The following is a 16,869-nucleotide window of genomic DNA, read 5'->3' on the forward strand; positions in this document are numbered from 1 at the left end:
TAGAACCCACTCAGCTGTTTGACACAGACCTGAACGGAAGACTTTCCTGTTAAATAGAGTCTGAAATAAGCCTAAGCCGTAGTGAGAATGATGGTGACATTTTAACATGTGTCAAACAGCAGCAGTTCAGTGATGCAGACTAAAAGTACAGAAACACTGTCTATGAGTCTGTCCCTGTACCTAGGAGACCTGTGATTGGTCCTGGTCAAACCTGCCTTAAATATGCCCATTTGCTAATCTTTGTTCGGACAACTGTGAACCTTCTTTTTTTTTTGATTTTCTTGTTTAATTTTAATCCACTCTGTGACACCCCCTCTGTTCTGTTGCTCACCCTGAAGTTTCTCTGATTTTTCCCTGTTAAAAGGGTTTGCTATGGAGTTTTTCCTCGGTCGATGTGAGGGTCTAAGGGTAGAGGATATTGTTTTGATGCTATGTGAAGCCCTTTGAGACAAACTGTTTGTAAAAACGGGCTGTACAAATAAAATTGCCTTGCCTTGTTCTAGAAGGTGTGCAGACATTTTACCGTACACATTTTTTCCTGGTGTGAACATATGGTGTGGCCAAACCACAGCATAGAAGTGGGACATGTCTCCGACTGGAGACTGATTCTGTTTCTGTATTAACAGCTGCCACAGTGTAATGTTACTGCTGAGCTGTGCATCTGTCTTCCTTCTAATTTTAAACATTCAACTTTTGTATTTTACAGTCTTTAATGGAAACAAACACACACACACACACACACACACACACACACACACACACACACACACTGAACTGAACTCTACACACTGACCTCATATTCTATTTGGTCTCTTGGTATTTGAGGTTACTTAGAAGTGTCTAACACACTGGACACGCGGCCCACAAGAGACATTATGTCCCTCTAAGGTTGCTGCATGTGTGAGTCACAGTCATGTAGTGTAGTGGTGACCATATATCACTTCAGGCTGTAGCGTAATACTCTGGTCAGCAGCTGGACTCAGACACATTGCTACACAGCATCACTGCTGTGTAAATGTGATAGAAACTAAATGTCCAAAGAGAGCAGCTGTCCTCTGTCCTGGTCCATGACTATTCACTGAGTTAGCTCAGCTGAATGGGAATGTGTGGACTTGTTGTCAGTCCCAGGGTTGATAATGATATCATTTACCACTGTTCTCTGACCCCATCTCAAATTCTGGTGTGGACCTTTATTACAGTGGCTGGACATTCAAAAACTGTCCCTGGTCTCCATAAATTGGGGACTGATGATGATGAGGGTGTGATTAATCTATCTTCAGGGGATGAAGAGTTCTGTCTTTGTGCTTTGAATGAACTCAGGTGTGCAACATGTTTTCTGTCTCCAGTCTCTGGTCCTACCTGCTCTTGTTTGGGATAATGCCCTTCTCCAGCAGCTGTTTGCTCTTGCCAACACGGATTGCCAGCCAGTTGCCCAGCTTGCCATCATACAGGGTGTCCACCACCTTGAAGATATCTCCCCGGCTGAAGGCCAAGCACTGGGGAGTCTCCTTCTCATACTCAAAGTGTGTCCGAATGAAGAAGGAGTCTCCCCGCCCTGACACCAAGATGTCGTTGTAAACTGGAGACAAAGTAAATATTTGGAAGACATGTAAAAAGACAATGTCAATCAATGACAAAGACAATCAAAACAAATTCACATCTTTGCCAGTCTGTAAGATGCAAATACTCTGTACAAGCTTCTGTTAGGCTTCTGTTGTCAAATGTTCACACGGTAACCTAAGGGCAGAGGATGTTGTTATGGTGCCATATAAAACCCTTTGAGACAAACTGTTTGTAAAAACAGGCTATACAAATAAAATTGCCTTGCCTTACCTCGCCTAACTTCAAAAGACCAAAAGTTTGAAAGTAGTGTATATGTAATTTGCGTTAGCCAGAGGGTTGTGTTAGTCTAAATGCATACGGACTGTGCTGATGGTCGTGTTAGTCACAGTTTGTTTGGCTAATTATCACGCACAGTTTGTATTGCTCTCTGACTGATGCTCTAGCGTAGATCTGTGTGGGCGCGTGTGTTATGGTTGGCTGAAAATCAGCCTCATTTGGCCTGAAAACCTCTGGGGGGAGGGGGGGGGGGCTGGTATCTTTATCATTACATGGAAACATAAGTGTGAGTGGGACAGTTGGCAGAGAATCGTTGGATGAACACCTTCTGTCCTTTCTCTCCTTCATTACTGACTCAGAACATTTTGGCCCAGACGAGGGCTTGCTGTGAACAAATCCTATAAATGACTCAAACAACCAGTGTCCTTCTCTCAGTGGTGTTTGACTTCCTGCTCTACAGAAGCACTGCTCGGCCCCCGCTGAAGATGGAAATCTTTTAAAAGCCTAAGCTCATCACAGCTGCTCACTGGAGTTTTTGTCACACAAACAGCAGGTAAGCAGGCCGGGACTATGTTCAGTGGTGGATTAATGCAGAGGAAGTGGTGCTCCAATTTGTACTGTACTTGTGGTATCATTAAAATGTGTGTTTATGATAATCAGGTAACGTAGATGGGATAAAACTGAAGAAAAGTTTGTCTTAACAGTGACACTAGTGAAAACAATAAAATGAAAATGAAAAGGCATCACAAGAGGTAGGAGAGGAACGATTCCAGGGTTCATCTCCTGATCTGGAATGTCAGCACTCACAAAATTAACTTGAAACTTTTATTAGACGCACAGCAGTGTCTGAAGGCCCTTGGCGAAACGCGTCCGTCAGACACTGAAATAAAAGTTTCAAGTTTATTTTGTGAGTGCTGACATTCCAGTTTTTTCTTGTTTCGATTTTTGAGCCGGCACCCTAGAGTTGAGCACGCCATTCCCTTTGTTGATATTGTGTTAAAGCATAAAATGTGTCCTGATGAAATACCAATGGTCAGTATATAGTCTACTTGCCAGCCCATAGGGTAAATGAGTAATGATCGTATTTTATGCTAGAAATAAGGTCCATATTGTAAAAAACGGTAATTATCCTTTAAGATTTGGCTTAAAATCCATCAAAATTGGCCAACTGGTGGTTAAAACCTGGTCACTTTAGACAGCCATTTTGAATTTTGAAAATGTCAGAAACGGATTCAGCATCATCAATAACCCCTAAAACCACTCCAATATTACCCAGATCAGCCAAGCAGTTGTTGAAATATTGCCCATAAATGGCGATTATGCTAATTTATGCTAATTGTCCTATATATACACAGTATAAGTTAGCATCCGACAGTTTCTGAATGCTGGGGAGTGGGGACCCATACTATATATTTAGACTAATAAAGAAGGTTTGTATAATCAGAGACAAAAGTGTGAAGGAAGTGTCATTGATGTGACTGTGTCTGAAGACGTCTTACTATCAGATTTGCTCTGGGCCAGGATGGTGACCACGTCCCCTTTAGGAATCTCTAACAGGAAGAGCACTGCTTCTTCTCTCAGTACACCCTGAAAATCAACATTGTTCACCTTCAACAGAAAGGGCACAATGATTAGAACACTCCCATTGGCATTTTAAGTTGAGCTTCTATATAAGTTGTGTCTGGACTTGCACCTTTAAGATCTGGTCCCCTATGCGCAGGCCCTCCTTCTCAGCAGGACTCCCATCTTGAACACCAGCAATGAAGATGCCGGCATCATTTCCTCCTGCCAGTCTCAGTCCAACACTGTCTCCCTTCTGGAAATTCACCATCACTGTGTTTGGCCTGCAGAGGGAGAGATCCACATCACCATTAGCAACACGGTCCAGGGCATACGGGGTCCACTGAGCATACGGGGCAACCCTGTAGAATGTTTCCTCTGCACTCTGTCCATCAGATGCCCAAACTACCATAACGGCCTCCTTTTGATATGAAGGATCTCCTCCAGTTGTTCAAGTTCCTCAACCAGTCTGGACGTTTGAGACCAGCCTCCCTACAGAGCTACTCATTTCAGCTGCTTGCATATCACCTTTTCGGTCACTGCCCAAAGCTCACGACCAGATAGATGAAGGCTGGAATGAAGATAAGTAAATCCAGAGCTTTGGATAACTCCATTTTTGCATATGCCACTTTGCCAATTTGTGCCTATGCAATGGTCACACATGAGCCCCTACATGCTATAGTGACCTGTCTGTTCCTATGTTTCACAGAGGTTCACATACTCAACATACAGTATACACAGAATGAGGCTGATCACACACAAGTGTAAGAGGGCAGCATTGACATCTTTTATAGAGAGAAGCTCACCCGTAAATCTTTTCGTCCTCTGGAGCCGGCCGGAGGAGGATCTTGGGTGTGGTGGTTACAGAGACTGTAGGTGAGAATCAGACTGTTCTTAATATGTTATGTGATCACAGCTGCAAAGAACCAGCTACAACAGTACAAGTTAAAGTACAATGAATAAGGTTTATATCTAAACTCTACTAGAAAGATCGAATGAAGCAGCAGCAGCTAACAGGTGAAATGTTGTGATCATGAACCTAAAGAGAAATCTACTTTAGCTCAGCTGCACAGAGCTTTCACCCTCTTTTACTTCACTGATTTGGCTTCATGAGCTGCCTGCAAGTGTCCTCTATTGTCTTCCACTGCTGTCCTTTCCTCCCACCAGAAGCTGCCTTCGTCAGCTCTTGTTGACATTTCCATGTTTGGCATATTCTATGCTATAAAACTGTTTTCTTGTCTGTATACAACATCTATTGTACGTCTGTCCGTCCTGGGTGAGGGACCACTCCTCTGTCTCTCACCCTGAGGTGTCTTCTGTTCTTTCTTGGGAGTTTTTCCTCAGTGGATGTAACGGTTGTTGGAATGATGTCATGTAAAGCCCTTTGAGACAAAATGGGCTATACCGTACAAATAAAATTGCCTTCCCTGCCCTCTACAGTCCTAAATTACCTCCTTCCATTCTCCATTGTCTTTTACTGCCCTCTACTGCCCACTACTGTCCTTTGCTGTCTTCACATGTTCACTATCTGCTCAGCTAATGGACATAGTCAGATAGCAGCTGGTGAACATAGTCCCTCATAAGCTGGTGGAGACCAATCACAGAGCTAAAAGTGAGGGAAGACTGGACTAAGATCTGGTTCCTGCCTCTCCCCCAAAAATAGCAGCTAAAACAGCTTTACACATCTGGTCATTCACGACATTTCACATCTGGTATACTGGTATTTAAGGGATGGGATCTTCAAATCAGTACTGCAATTTCTTGGTGAGTTGTAGTGGGGTGTTTTGTGTGTGTTAAGGTGAAGTCTAACCTGGAGGCTCCTCAACGAGGGTGGCGTCGGCTGAGGCGTGAGATTCCTCGGGAACTCTGAATGGGGAGGCCATGGCTGACATCATGGCTGTCATGGGTTCTTCCCTGTTACGTACACACACAGACAGATAGTCACAAACTGAACCCAACTCTAAACTGAGCCTAAAGGCGTGAGGACCTGAAGCAGAATTTAGCTCCTGTAAGATATTTCAAGAGACATTTTTAGTAGCCTAGCTGGACCAGAGTCACTTTAACCACAGCTCTCTGGTCTTCTGAGGTTAAGAAGTCACATTTGAGTCAAGTCTTGCCAGAACATAGTCTCGTAAACCAGCCTTTCAGAAATGAAATGCATTTCCGGGAGAGGCTGGTTCACGAGGCTAGCCAGAACTGGTCTTGAGCCAGAGTCCCCAATCAACCTCCTAACTTTCAAAGAAAATGTCAGTGACCAGTTTTCTGTAAATGCAGTTGATTTCTTTGACGAGTTTCAGGTCAAGTCAATCTTCACCTGTACTGACTCGACGTCTTCTTACCTGGGGTTGTCTTTATCAATGGAGGAATGGGAGGACAGGTCAGACTGGCAGGACCTCCTCTCCTCTGGGGGAGAATAGGAATGGTATGACTCCATCTCTGACATGTCTGGCAGACAGACAGACACACAGACAGACAAACACAGATCAATAGTTAGACAAAGGCTTCTTTCAGATGGAATCCCACCAACCAGACTGCAAGCCAACCACCAGCACCACCACCACCAAAGAAAGGTAGCTTTAGGAAGCCCAGACACCAGCTGATTACCATGTAGGACAGGGTGAGGATGTTTGTCAGAATCACGAGTACAAAGATCCTCCAGATAAAAGCAGCCTTCACTCAAACTCACTGCATCCACAAAGACAACCAGGACATTTAGACAGATAAACTGTTGGTCTTCTTATATAAGTCAAAAACATTGAAAATCATCTTCCATGATACCAGTATAGAACAGTTATAATCCTAGTTATATAATTCTGTCTTGGTTAGAATTGGTGACTCCTGTGTGAGTGGTGGAAACAACATGCGCGTTTTAATGCCTCACAACTCCAAATGAAAACCACCAAGAAACAACTCCTTCACATAACAACAACACAAAATAACAACGCCTGGCGACGCAGTGTGGTGGCTATAATCACACCTGCAGGCCACCTGATGACCACTGTCCATGAATGTGTAGTTTTCAGTTAGAATTACAAAGGAATTAATCAGAATTCAGCGTGAAGTAAACAGGAAGTCAGCAGAACGTGAAAAGGAAGTCAATATGGAATCAGTGTGAAGTCAGCGGGATGTTAGTAGAAAGTCAATGGGAAAGGAATGTGTCAATTAATATTTATTTAATGGTGGTATTTTTTATATACTGTATATAAAAAATATTAGTAAGTAGATTCATTAGGATTTACTTACAGAGTTTTACACACACAGATTTAAAGTGAATATTTTTGTGGACTTGAAGGAGAAATCATTTATCATTTGTTTTATCAATGTTTTTATACTAAAATATCTCGGGTTGATGTTCAACATTACACAAGGAGAACAATGGATATTATTTTTTTCAAGGCAGCATGGAGGGCAAAGACACTTCTTCATGTAGATGGAATTTTCCCATCAATCAGTGATTCTAATGATGGAAAAATTCCATATGGGACATGAAGATAAAATAGGCCAACCCCAAACCAAACTTTGAACAATACGCACAAATATGCTATCCATTCCCTGTTTAACAAACCATATTCTTAAGAAGTTAATTAAAGGTTAAATGAAATGGTATTATAATGTTTATGTCAGCTCACACAAAGTTTATTATATCTTTGCAATAAATGGGTTGTTCGTATCCTCTGTTTATGAATACACAAGTTTCATAAAGCTAAAAAAAAAGAAAAAAGAAAGGAACCAGCAGCATGTTAGAGGGAATTCAGTAAGAAGTCAACAGGAAGTCAGCAGGAAGTCAACAGGAAGTCAGCAGGAAGTGGCCTGCTCAGCCAGTCATACACATTCAGGACAAGAGACGGATGAAATGAACATAATCTACTTTCACAAAGTGTCTGCTGGAACTTATTTGCAGAGCTGCACTCAACAATCTGATCAGCACTTTATCTGAGGCGTAGAGATGCTGTCAAACAGGCTATTCTGATGAAACGGACTCCTGGACCCCTGTCAGACCCAGACCACACCAGAGGGACAAGTTTGGACAACTGTGGGGAGACTAAGTTTTCAAAAAGGCTCTTGATATAGTGACTGAACTTATATCTTAAGAAACTTTACCAGACTAAAAAGAACAAACCAAGCTTTAGAAAATGTGAAGAAAAGCTTTGTGGAGAACCGGTTTGAGGGCAGCTCTAGCCTCATGGGAGCTTCTACATGCTTCATAACCCAAACACAAGCTGGTGGAAAATACCAACACACTCATTCAGTCCCTGAGATTGTATCATCAGAAGTAAGCATGGATGGCAGAGTCTTTGATTCTGCTGCTTTTATCCATCAGAGTCAGGCTGGGTGGAGGGGGCAGGAGAGAGGGGTGGGACTTGGGAAGACAATGAAAGACAGAGAGTTTGACAGACAGAGAAGGAGAAATATGAGGAAAATGTGTCAAACCTGAATCAGCATCAGTCATTCAGAATGAGTCCTATGTCAGTCCTCCACCAAACACTCCAGGACCCCACAGAACCAATTACCAAGACCTGTTGTATAACGAGTCCATGACCTCTCCTCTACCTGTCCCACCACCTCCAGTGTCCATATTTACAGATAAATAGCTAAGTACTCTGTGTTGCTGCTGCCCGTGGAGACTCATATGCTGTATCCATGCAGTCCAACAGTGGATGTGAAAACTGTGTTTTGGTGCTAGTGAGTTATATATTTTATAATATTTTATATAATATGATGAGAGCTAGTTTAATGTTGTTCTTGTGATGTTAATGCGCAATGTTGAAGCGACTGAACAGTGTAGTGGTGGTGCAGTAGACAGACAGCTGTAACGCTGTTAAGGCAACTCTGAAGATTAATCCATGACAATCTAATCTAGAGCTCTGCTGGTAGGGCGACTTCACAGTAGAGATTTAGAGATTTAGAGACTAAATATCTTGTCCTTCCTAAAAACTGGAGATTCTGGTAGAGGAAGGTTGTGTGTTAAATGGGTCAGCTGCTGACACACTGATCCTGTCAAAATGCTGGTTTTCAGCAGCAGGATGTGGACTACCTCTGATCCTCCATTCTGTGGAACAGCCAGATTTCAGATTTCAGGTTACAGAGCTTTAAACCTACGGAGTGAAGAACCATTGGGTTTCAATATAGAACGTATCTGGTGTGAGACAGTATTTGTATAGAGCTGTTTGTTAGTGCACAGACCACCGATTCAGCAATCATGAAGGACAATATTTTGTGCAATGATTTAATATTTCATTTAAATTATTCTCTGCCAGTTCTACTGTCAGTAAATTATCCTGGAAACAGCTTCTGGACCAGACACAGCTACCTGATCTCACTATTATGCCAGTTTCCACCTCTTAACTAAAAACTTCAAAGAACTGAATGTGATGGGTCCCTCTTCTGTACCACATGACTATAAGCAGTGTACATTCCCATGCACCAACTAGGTCCATTGTCAGGTATACTCATAATCCATAAAAGTACTAACAATATAACTAAATATAATAATATACACCGACAGTGTCCAAAATGATGAGAACTATATCACTATCTCTGAAACATATCACACATATGCCCAAGTTTACAGTAGAAATAAACATTTGCAGCTTACAAAAAATGATTTTGATCTCTACTTTCCTCCTTCATGTCAACTGTATAAGGGCTGGGTTTTTCTATAACTCACTCATTTAAATTTCATTTAAGTTTAAAGTTCTGCATATCTGAGTGACAAGTGGGTAAGCATGTGCTTACCACATGCTCTGTCTACACACATGCCCCATTTCTTTGCCTAATTGTGAATCAGTTGGTAGTTAGGGGCGGAGTCAACTACTCCAAAAACCTGTGGGTGACATTAAAGAGGCAAAGTCTCCCTTAATATACAGTCTATCTATGTTAATAAATATGGTGTGTTAGAGGGAGTATCAGCGTCTCTACAGACCTGATCCATCAGTGTGTGTTGGAGGCTGCAGGAATACCTGTAACTGATCCAGCAGTGACAGTGAGGTGAGAGATGTCAGTATGAGTGTGTGTGTGTCTGCATGAGATAGAAATTCAGCAGAGAGATGAGAGTTCAGATTTCCCACCTGGACAGACAACGGTAAGTTATACACTGTTAGGACAAATCATTAATAAACTATTACACTGAAAATTCAATAAGCCTCATTTTGACATGCAACTATTTGTATTCACATTAATAAACCATCATGCTTTGTCCCATGATTCAACATTCAGAAAATATTAGAAGACAAAAGAGCTTAATGACTTCTTCTTCTGGCTCTATTTACCTTCTACACATAATGAATCACACAGTTCAAAGTGTATATGGATTAGAATGTGTTTATTCAGGAAAATGAATGGTATTAAATGTTAATGATTAAAGCACTATAAAGAGAAAGTTTTACAACTTAGTCAGGTTGTATCACAGTCATTTTACAGAAAGGCAACAAACTGTCACACATGCTGTGTGTCGGGGTCCTTCATCTAAAAGTAGGACATATTATCTGGAAGAGAAAACAAAGACAGAGATGCACTGAGCGATTACAGGGATTGCCTCTCCTCAATGAGCACTTTCACATCAATACCATCCATTTCTGGTCAGATTCAAACATCAAGGTTACTACTGGCCACAGTGAGGTCCAGGTCAAACCCAGGACCGATGCTGCTGAATGTGGACGATCATTTCAATCTAATTGGTTGAATCACATGAATCACACTTAACTCTACTGACCCTTTAACATCTGTAATTGCTCTGGTGACCAACTTCAACTTCCACAGCTAGGAGCTGGCATGGTTGTGTTGATTGTTAACAGTGTATATAACACAGGTGTGTGTGACTGGCTGATCCTGATCAGAGTTTGATGGTGTAACACAAACATACAGACTGTAGTCAGTCAGGAGGTCTGAGGTCTGAGGTCCTGGGGTCTGAGGTCTGTAGTCTTAACATCTGGGATCTGACGTCCTGAGGTCTGATGTGTGTGGTCATGAGGTCTGATGAGATCTTGGATATTAGGTCTTGAAGTCTGATGTCAAAGGTCTTAAGGTCTGAGGTCTTACATCTGATGTCTGAGGATTTAAGGTATGAGATCTGAGGCCTGCCCATCCACAGACCCAAAGAACAGGTACATTTCAGACCTGGTCATAGTCGTCCACCACATGAACTTCATTGCTAACAGGTCACGTGCTTATTGACTCACCATCATTATCAGAGTCAGAGTCGGCCAAAGGAGGGATGCGGACGAGGATCTGGCAGTGGTCTCTCTGGACCACCAGCTGCAGCTTTCCTCTGGACTTCTCTATCAGCTTCCCAGCATCGTGCAAAGAGAGGTTCTCTGTCACTGTCCCATTGATCTGCACACACAAACACCCACTATTATTACACCGACATACACACTGCACTGTTGTGTGCATCTGTTGCATGCAATGTGTAGTTGTTGTATAGATCTCCATGAGGCTGTAAAAAGTGCATTGGTTTATCTTACAAATGAAATGATTATTTTTATTTCATGTATACTCAACTTGGTCCAAACCAGGTCTGAAGACATCTTAACTTTGTTCCAGTAAAAATCTATTTGTGGTTGAACTCTTGAATCCAATAACCAATCACATGTGCAACAAGAGCCTGACAAAAAGGTTATTTTTAAAGGGATTTGATATGGTGATAGGGCTGAATAATATGCAGATATTGTGCTTGAAACAAGTCAGAACTTCAATTGGACTAGTCATTCTTCCCTTTTTTATTTTCACTGAAAAACATTTTAAGATGTCATGATTTTTGTTGGGTCTTGTAGGAAACAACCATACTAGCTCTAAGAATGCAAAATATGTTGTGATATATTTTACCTTTAAAGGGATAGTTCAACATTTTTGGCAAATTGGCCCATTGCCAGGCCAATTTGCCAAAATGTTGAACTATCCCTTTAACATAATTGGAAACTGCACTTGGTCATATTGTGATTTTGATTATGTTTTGATTAATTGTGCAGCCCCAATTATTACTACACTATCATTAAAAAACATACTACATCAGTGGTTCCAGTGTCTCAATCCACCACCACAGCTGATGACCTGTGTGTGGACATGGATTCTTCTTGAAACTGTTATTTAATATGTTGTATTAAGTTGGAGTTGTCGCCAGACTCGCCACAAATATTCAGTGTTTATAATTTAAAACATTTGCACAAGTTACACAGACACTAAAACAAAGGTGTGCTGTTGTTTGGTTTCTTCTAGCAGTCTACTGATCCACCGGGTGTCTAGAGAGGCAAGAGTCCCAGGACCCTCTGCTGAGAATCACTGCTCTAGATAATGATGAGGCTGTGATGTGAGTGAATGTGTGAGCACCTTGAGAATGATGTCTCCCTCCTGCAGGTTCCCATCCTTTGCAGCCAAACCCGTGCTGGTCATCTGTTTTATGAAGATCTGACTCCCCAGACGAAGCCCATACTCTACAAACACACAACACAGTCACTATCCAAGCAGTATGTAAACACAACATGACATAACGTAGTTTAGTACTGCTTTAGTACTGACACCCCTGTTGAAGTGAGAGTCCAGAGGTTGTAAAGTTAATGTGTGTCTTCACCACACACATAGAGATACAGTAGGAAACCAGGGATAGTCTCTCAGTTCCAGCAGCTGCCTGGTGGTTAGAGGTCAGGTAAGAAACCCTGCTCCCTGTTTTAAGATTAAAGGTTATGGAGTACAACAGGGTTTAACTTTAAGCCCACTGCGCTTCACTTTTATTATTGGTAACCGCAAAGTACAGCTTCATGTTCAAACTGTATCAGAGCTTCAGTGTATATTTAACTGTGTGCAAAGATCCTTGAAAAAGAGTCTGAGCCTAATTTAGAACAATTAATTAATACTGAGCTGAATACACAACACAACAATGTTTGTTATGATGTTAAACTGTTAGAGAATCACCTGAATGGTTACCATCAGACTGAGTCATGATAATTCATTCAACAGATGTTGAATATTCAAACATAGACCATAGTGTTGGACCCACAGAGCTTATAGCATGACTAAAATAGACCAATGACCACAGAGAAGATCACAGAGAAAGTCAGGGGTCAAAGTTCAATATAGAAAATAAGGGAATGTTCAGACAATATTTAGTCACAACAGTGGGCAGCTGTGTGTTGGTGTGTGTTACCTTCGCTGGGTCTGCTCTTCACCAGCAGGACATTGACAGGTTTTTCTAGTTCTCTGGAAGACTCTGGGGATGGAGGGTGGTCATTAAGCTGGTCCCTGCTCCGATATCTCCCTCTTTTTCCTCCTCCTCCTCCTTCTCCACGCCTGTTCTTGTCCTCCATGCGGTAGGTGTCTTCAGGGCTGCGGTACCTCTGGCGGTCCGCGCTAGTGTCCAGGGCCCGGTCGCGGCTGCCCTCCCTCCTGGATCTGTCTGGGCTGGGTGAGCTTCTCTCCTTGCTCCTCCCACGACTCCGTCCTCTCTGGTTGTAGTCCTGTCCCCCCGTGTAGTGAGGGTCCAGGTAGTCTTTGTTGTCAGCGACGTGGTCCCGGCCTTCATTACGGTACCAGCCGTTGTCATTGTCAGTGTCGAAGTAGTGGGTAGAGGGGGTGTACTCCCAGCTGTCTCCGCTCGGGGACGGGGTCTGCTTTGTGGAATGAACCACCTTTCGAGGTCTCTTTACCGTCTGTCAAATAATAAAAAAATACAGAGTAATTCTTGGATTTAGAGGGTTAGAGCAGCTGTTCACCATTCATTCCATTTCTAAACTCTATGTTATGCTAAAAACTATACGAGAATGTGTTAAAAATATCAGTAATATAATATATAAAATATACTATATATTATATATTATATATTAAGAATGCATGTTGATGAAAGCCATCGGTTTCTGTGGCAAGACACAAAGATAAAGATTTAACCCAGTAATAAGTTTGCTTAATTTAAGTCATTGATTGGCTCTGGCCCATTCTATAGATCTGACATGGCTAAAACATATTTAGTTGCTGAGATCGCCTGACTTGAACATTTAAATTATTTCTGAAGACATGAGGCAGTGAAACAGTCTACCTGAACTCTAACTCCTTCAACACTTCTTTGCAATATTCAAAGCCACACATTATTACATCTACATTACTGTATATTATATATTTTTAAATATAAGTAATGTAAATTGTGTAGGGAACAGACTGAATGTGTTTACATACATGTGGTAATTGTAATTTAAGTCTGATGTACAATTAACCTGCAGCCAGGTGACAGTAGCTACACCCTCAGGTTCTGGATCCTCATCCTTTTCCAAAACCTTTCTTATGTGCACTCAGTCATGTCCATCTAAAGGACTAAACACTTGAGACACCTCCACCCAAGAGCCAGAGCACAGGAAGGTCTCCACAGAGGAGACACCATCTCTATTTACAGGTTTTGAACAGACCTGCACACGAGAGTCTCTGCCTCCAGCCACAGGTATGATCACAGAAGACACCACCTCCACCCACAGGAGACCAAGGCCTGTTATCATGTGACCAGACCCATGAGAGCTGAAGCAACACTTTTATAAGAAGACAGAGGTCCACAGAGACAGTCTCAGTTCAAGAGATGTGTATTAAAAGTCACCGGGGCGGTGCGTGGCGCAGTGGGTAGAGCTGCCGCCCCATGTAGAGGCTACAGTCCTCGCCGCGGGCGTCCCTGGTTCGAATCCCGCGTCGGGCAGACCTTTCCTGCGTGTCATTCCCCCTCTCTCTGCCTCCCCATTTCCTGTCTATCTCTACTGTCATCATTATCAAATAAAGGCAAAAAGCCGAAGAAAAAAAAAAAAAAAAAAAGTCACCGGCTTCAAACTAAGTGGTTCCTATTTCTGATGCAGATGCAGCTGAGCTAGTGATTCAAATAAACTGATTCAGGCTCAGTGCACAGCAGTCACATTAGTCCAGAAACATATAAGACAGCTGATGCTAAAACACACACACACACACACACACACACACACACACACACACACACACACACACACACACACACACACACACAGAATGAAAGATTTACACCCAAGGAGAAATTACAATTATGCATACATACATCAAGGGAAGAACAGTAGCCTACTGTAAATAAATCATCAAACACGACATATTGTTCAAACAGTCACAGTTCAAGTCATTTCCACAGGAAGTCTGAGCCTGACTTGGTTAAAGGCTTTTTTTAAGAGAGAAAACCATATTCATTATGGACAAGTTCAACCTGATATGAATAAAATATCACATACACACACACACACACACACACACACACACACACACACACACACACACACACACACACACAAACACAAACACAAACACACAAACACACTCACACACACTGAATTGCAGGATTTTTATGACGTGTTGTGTACTACGATAACCCACAACTGTGAGTCAGAAACAGCACAACTGCTGCTTGGTGCCATATATTTGCAAACATAATAAATGAAATAGTAACACTATAATAAGTACACACTATTAAGCATTAGTTAGGCTTTAAGCATTAGTTAAGCATTAATAAATACTGAATTCTTCCCTTATTGTGTACTTATTGTAAAGTGTTACCAATGATTTTTTTTTCCAATACCAATTGAGAAAATCCTAAGAAGAGTGGGTTATACTCACTATTTTGGCCACTTTGCCACATTTACGCAGCGACTGCACAGCGAAGGAGTGAGGCACATTGTCCATGGGGATGGAGTTGACCTGAATGACACGATCGTTCTCACTGGACAAAAAAAAACATACACAAATGTAAGGTAATATCTAGTCACAGTACATAGTCACAGTCAAAAGAAAAAACAATTACAATCTTCTGTTGTGACACTTTTTACTTCCACTAAGATGACAGAGTGTTTGACCATGACTGACCTCTGGCTAGCAAGAGAAGATAATCTGAGGGATAATGAAATGCGTGTTATTCCGTGGTTTCCCTATTTAGTCGTTTTACTAGAATACTCTGATGCTGAACTAGTGATCTGAGGTACATGTTATTATGATATTGAGGCCTTTTCTGTAGAACAGACATGGTACGGACATTCCTTAGCAAGCAGAATAAGTACTTTTGGTACATTGACATGTAGTGTGAGTGAAGTGGGGGACTTCACTAAAGCAACAGTGGGAACTTCTAGTAGTACAGTTGTGGATTGGACAGTTTAATCCGTACACAGCAGCAGCTCAGTCCATTGAGGTATTTCTACTGAGGAGGATTATGGTCAGTGTTTGACAGACTTACAAGAGTAATCCATCAGCCGGCCCTCCCTGCAGCACGTCTGACACGATGATTGACGTCTCACCATTATCCACATTGGGGTTGTCTCGGCCACCTGACACAGCAATTCCAAAACCCATCTTAAAGTCCTGCAGAGAGAGAAGCCAAGAAGTGAACACAGTTATTTCTCACAGATCTCTGATGGATGGATGGATGGATGGATGGATGGATGGATGGATGGATGGATGGATGGATGGATGGATGGATGGATGGATGGATGGATGGATGGATGGATGGATGGATGGATGGTGAGACTTCCTGGGTTTCACAGGAGGTTTATTTCAAACCTCTTAAAGGTAGAGTAGGAGATCCTCAAAAAAAGGTTTGAGCATGCTATATTTTGAACATACACAATTCAAAAGTCTCAGCCCCTCAGACTTCTCTTCAAAGCCACGCCTCCAGAAAACAGGAACGCACATTTTCATCTGATGAAATCTGATGAAAAGTATAGTTATCGTTGTCATAAAATGCAACTTCCCTTTAATCCTACTATTTTTGTTATGAAAGCTGATGATCACACATTGGACAGGGAGGCTCATGGTTTTCTTAGTTCACAGTAGAACTCACACTGGTGGGTTTAGTGTCTACCTGGGCCAAATGAATGAATCACTCAGCTTACAGTCACAAGTTAAACCATCACTGCTGTGAGTTACCACTCGGACCACACCATCATGTTATTAGTTGAGTGTATTTTTCTATGCCAAATTCAGAGGCAGAGGTGAAGATTTCTGTAATATTTAAATTTGCATAAAGCAATAAGAATATAAAAATATCTCTTTAATAAAAAATGAGCACAATTACGGACACTCAAGCAATTATTTGTTATATAACATTTTGATTGATCTACAGCCCTGGTATAAAATGAATTTCTATCAGAGAGTTCCTGATATATCAGTGGTGCTGTCCTCTGTGCTGGTGTGGTCATTCCAATACAGGGCATTGATCACAGAGTTCAGTGAGGAGAGGCAGCCTGAGGGTGGGTTAGTGAGGCTCAGTGCATGTCTATTTTTAGGCGAGGTGTGTTCATTTACGCTGCAGTAATGTGGCACAGATAGCAGTGAATGACCCTCTGTAGTGTCATCTAGATTAGAGGTAGTTGTTTCACTATCTGTATCTCCATGGTAGATCCCTGACCTTGCACCTGGACACTGTGGTGGACAGTGTGATCATGCACAGTATGACAGTACAGAGTGAGACCTTGCTCTGGTCCTTTCTCTGGTGACACA

At 42.0% G+C, this 16,869-nt stretch overlaps 1 protein-coding gene across 4 annotated transcripts in view; it reads right to left on the bottom strand.

Annotated features, from left to right (window-relative positions):
* Positions 1–16,869, bottom strand: part of LOC146981802 (tight junction protein 2-like) — a 58,984-nt gene that overhangs the window by 12,191 nt on the left and 29,924 nt on the right. For all 4 annotated transcript variants that reach the window (XM_085787351.1, XM_085787350.1, XM_085787349.1 and 1 more), the window contains exons 3-13: positions 15,608–15,732; positions 14,998–15,100; positions 12,539–13,040; positions 11,725–11,828; positions 10,578–10,731; positions 5,739–5,844; positions 5,210–5,313; positions 4,206–4,269; positions 3,533–3,683; positions 3,339–3,447; positions 1,360–1,579 (exon numbers count right to left, since the gene is read on the bottom strand). In XM_085787351.1, the coding sequence (XP_085643477.1) occupies positions 1,360–1,579; positions 3,339–3,447; positions 3,533–3,683; positions 4,206–4,269; positions 5,210–5,313; positions 5,739–5,844; positions 10,578–10,731; positions 11,725–11,828; positions 12,539–13,040; positions 14,998–15,100; positions 15,608–15,732 (1,742 nt within the window). The remainder of the gene's footprint in view (positions 1–1,359; positions 1,580–3,338; positions 3,448–3,532; positions 3,684–4,205; positions 4,270–5,209; positions 5,314–5,738; positions 5,845–10,577; positions 10,732–11,724; positions 11,829–12,538; positions 13,041–14,997; positions 15,101–15,607; positions 15,733–16,869) is intronic.

Source organism: Trachurus japonicus, chromosome 9 (assembly GCF_045865225.1).
Source record: "Trachurus japonicus isolate A0001 chromosome 9, Traja_1.0".
NCBI classification, from domain to species: Eukaryota; Metazoa; Chordata; class Actinopteri; order Carangiformes; family Carangidae; genus Trachurus; species Trachurus japonicus.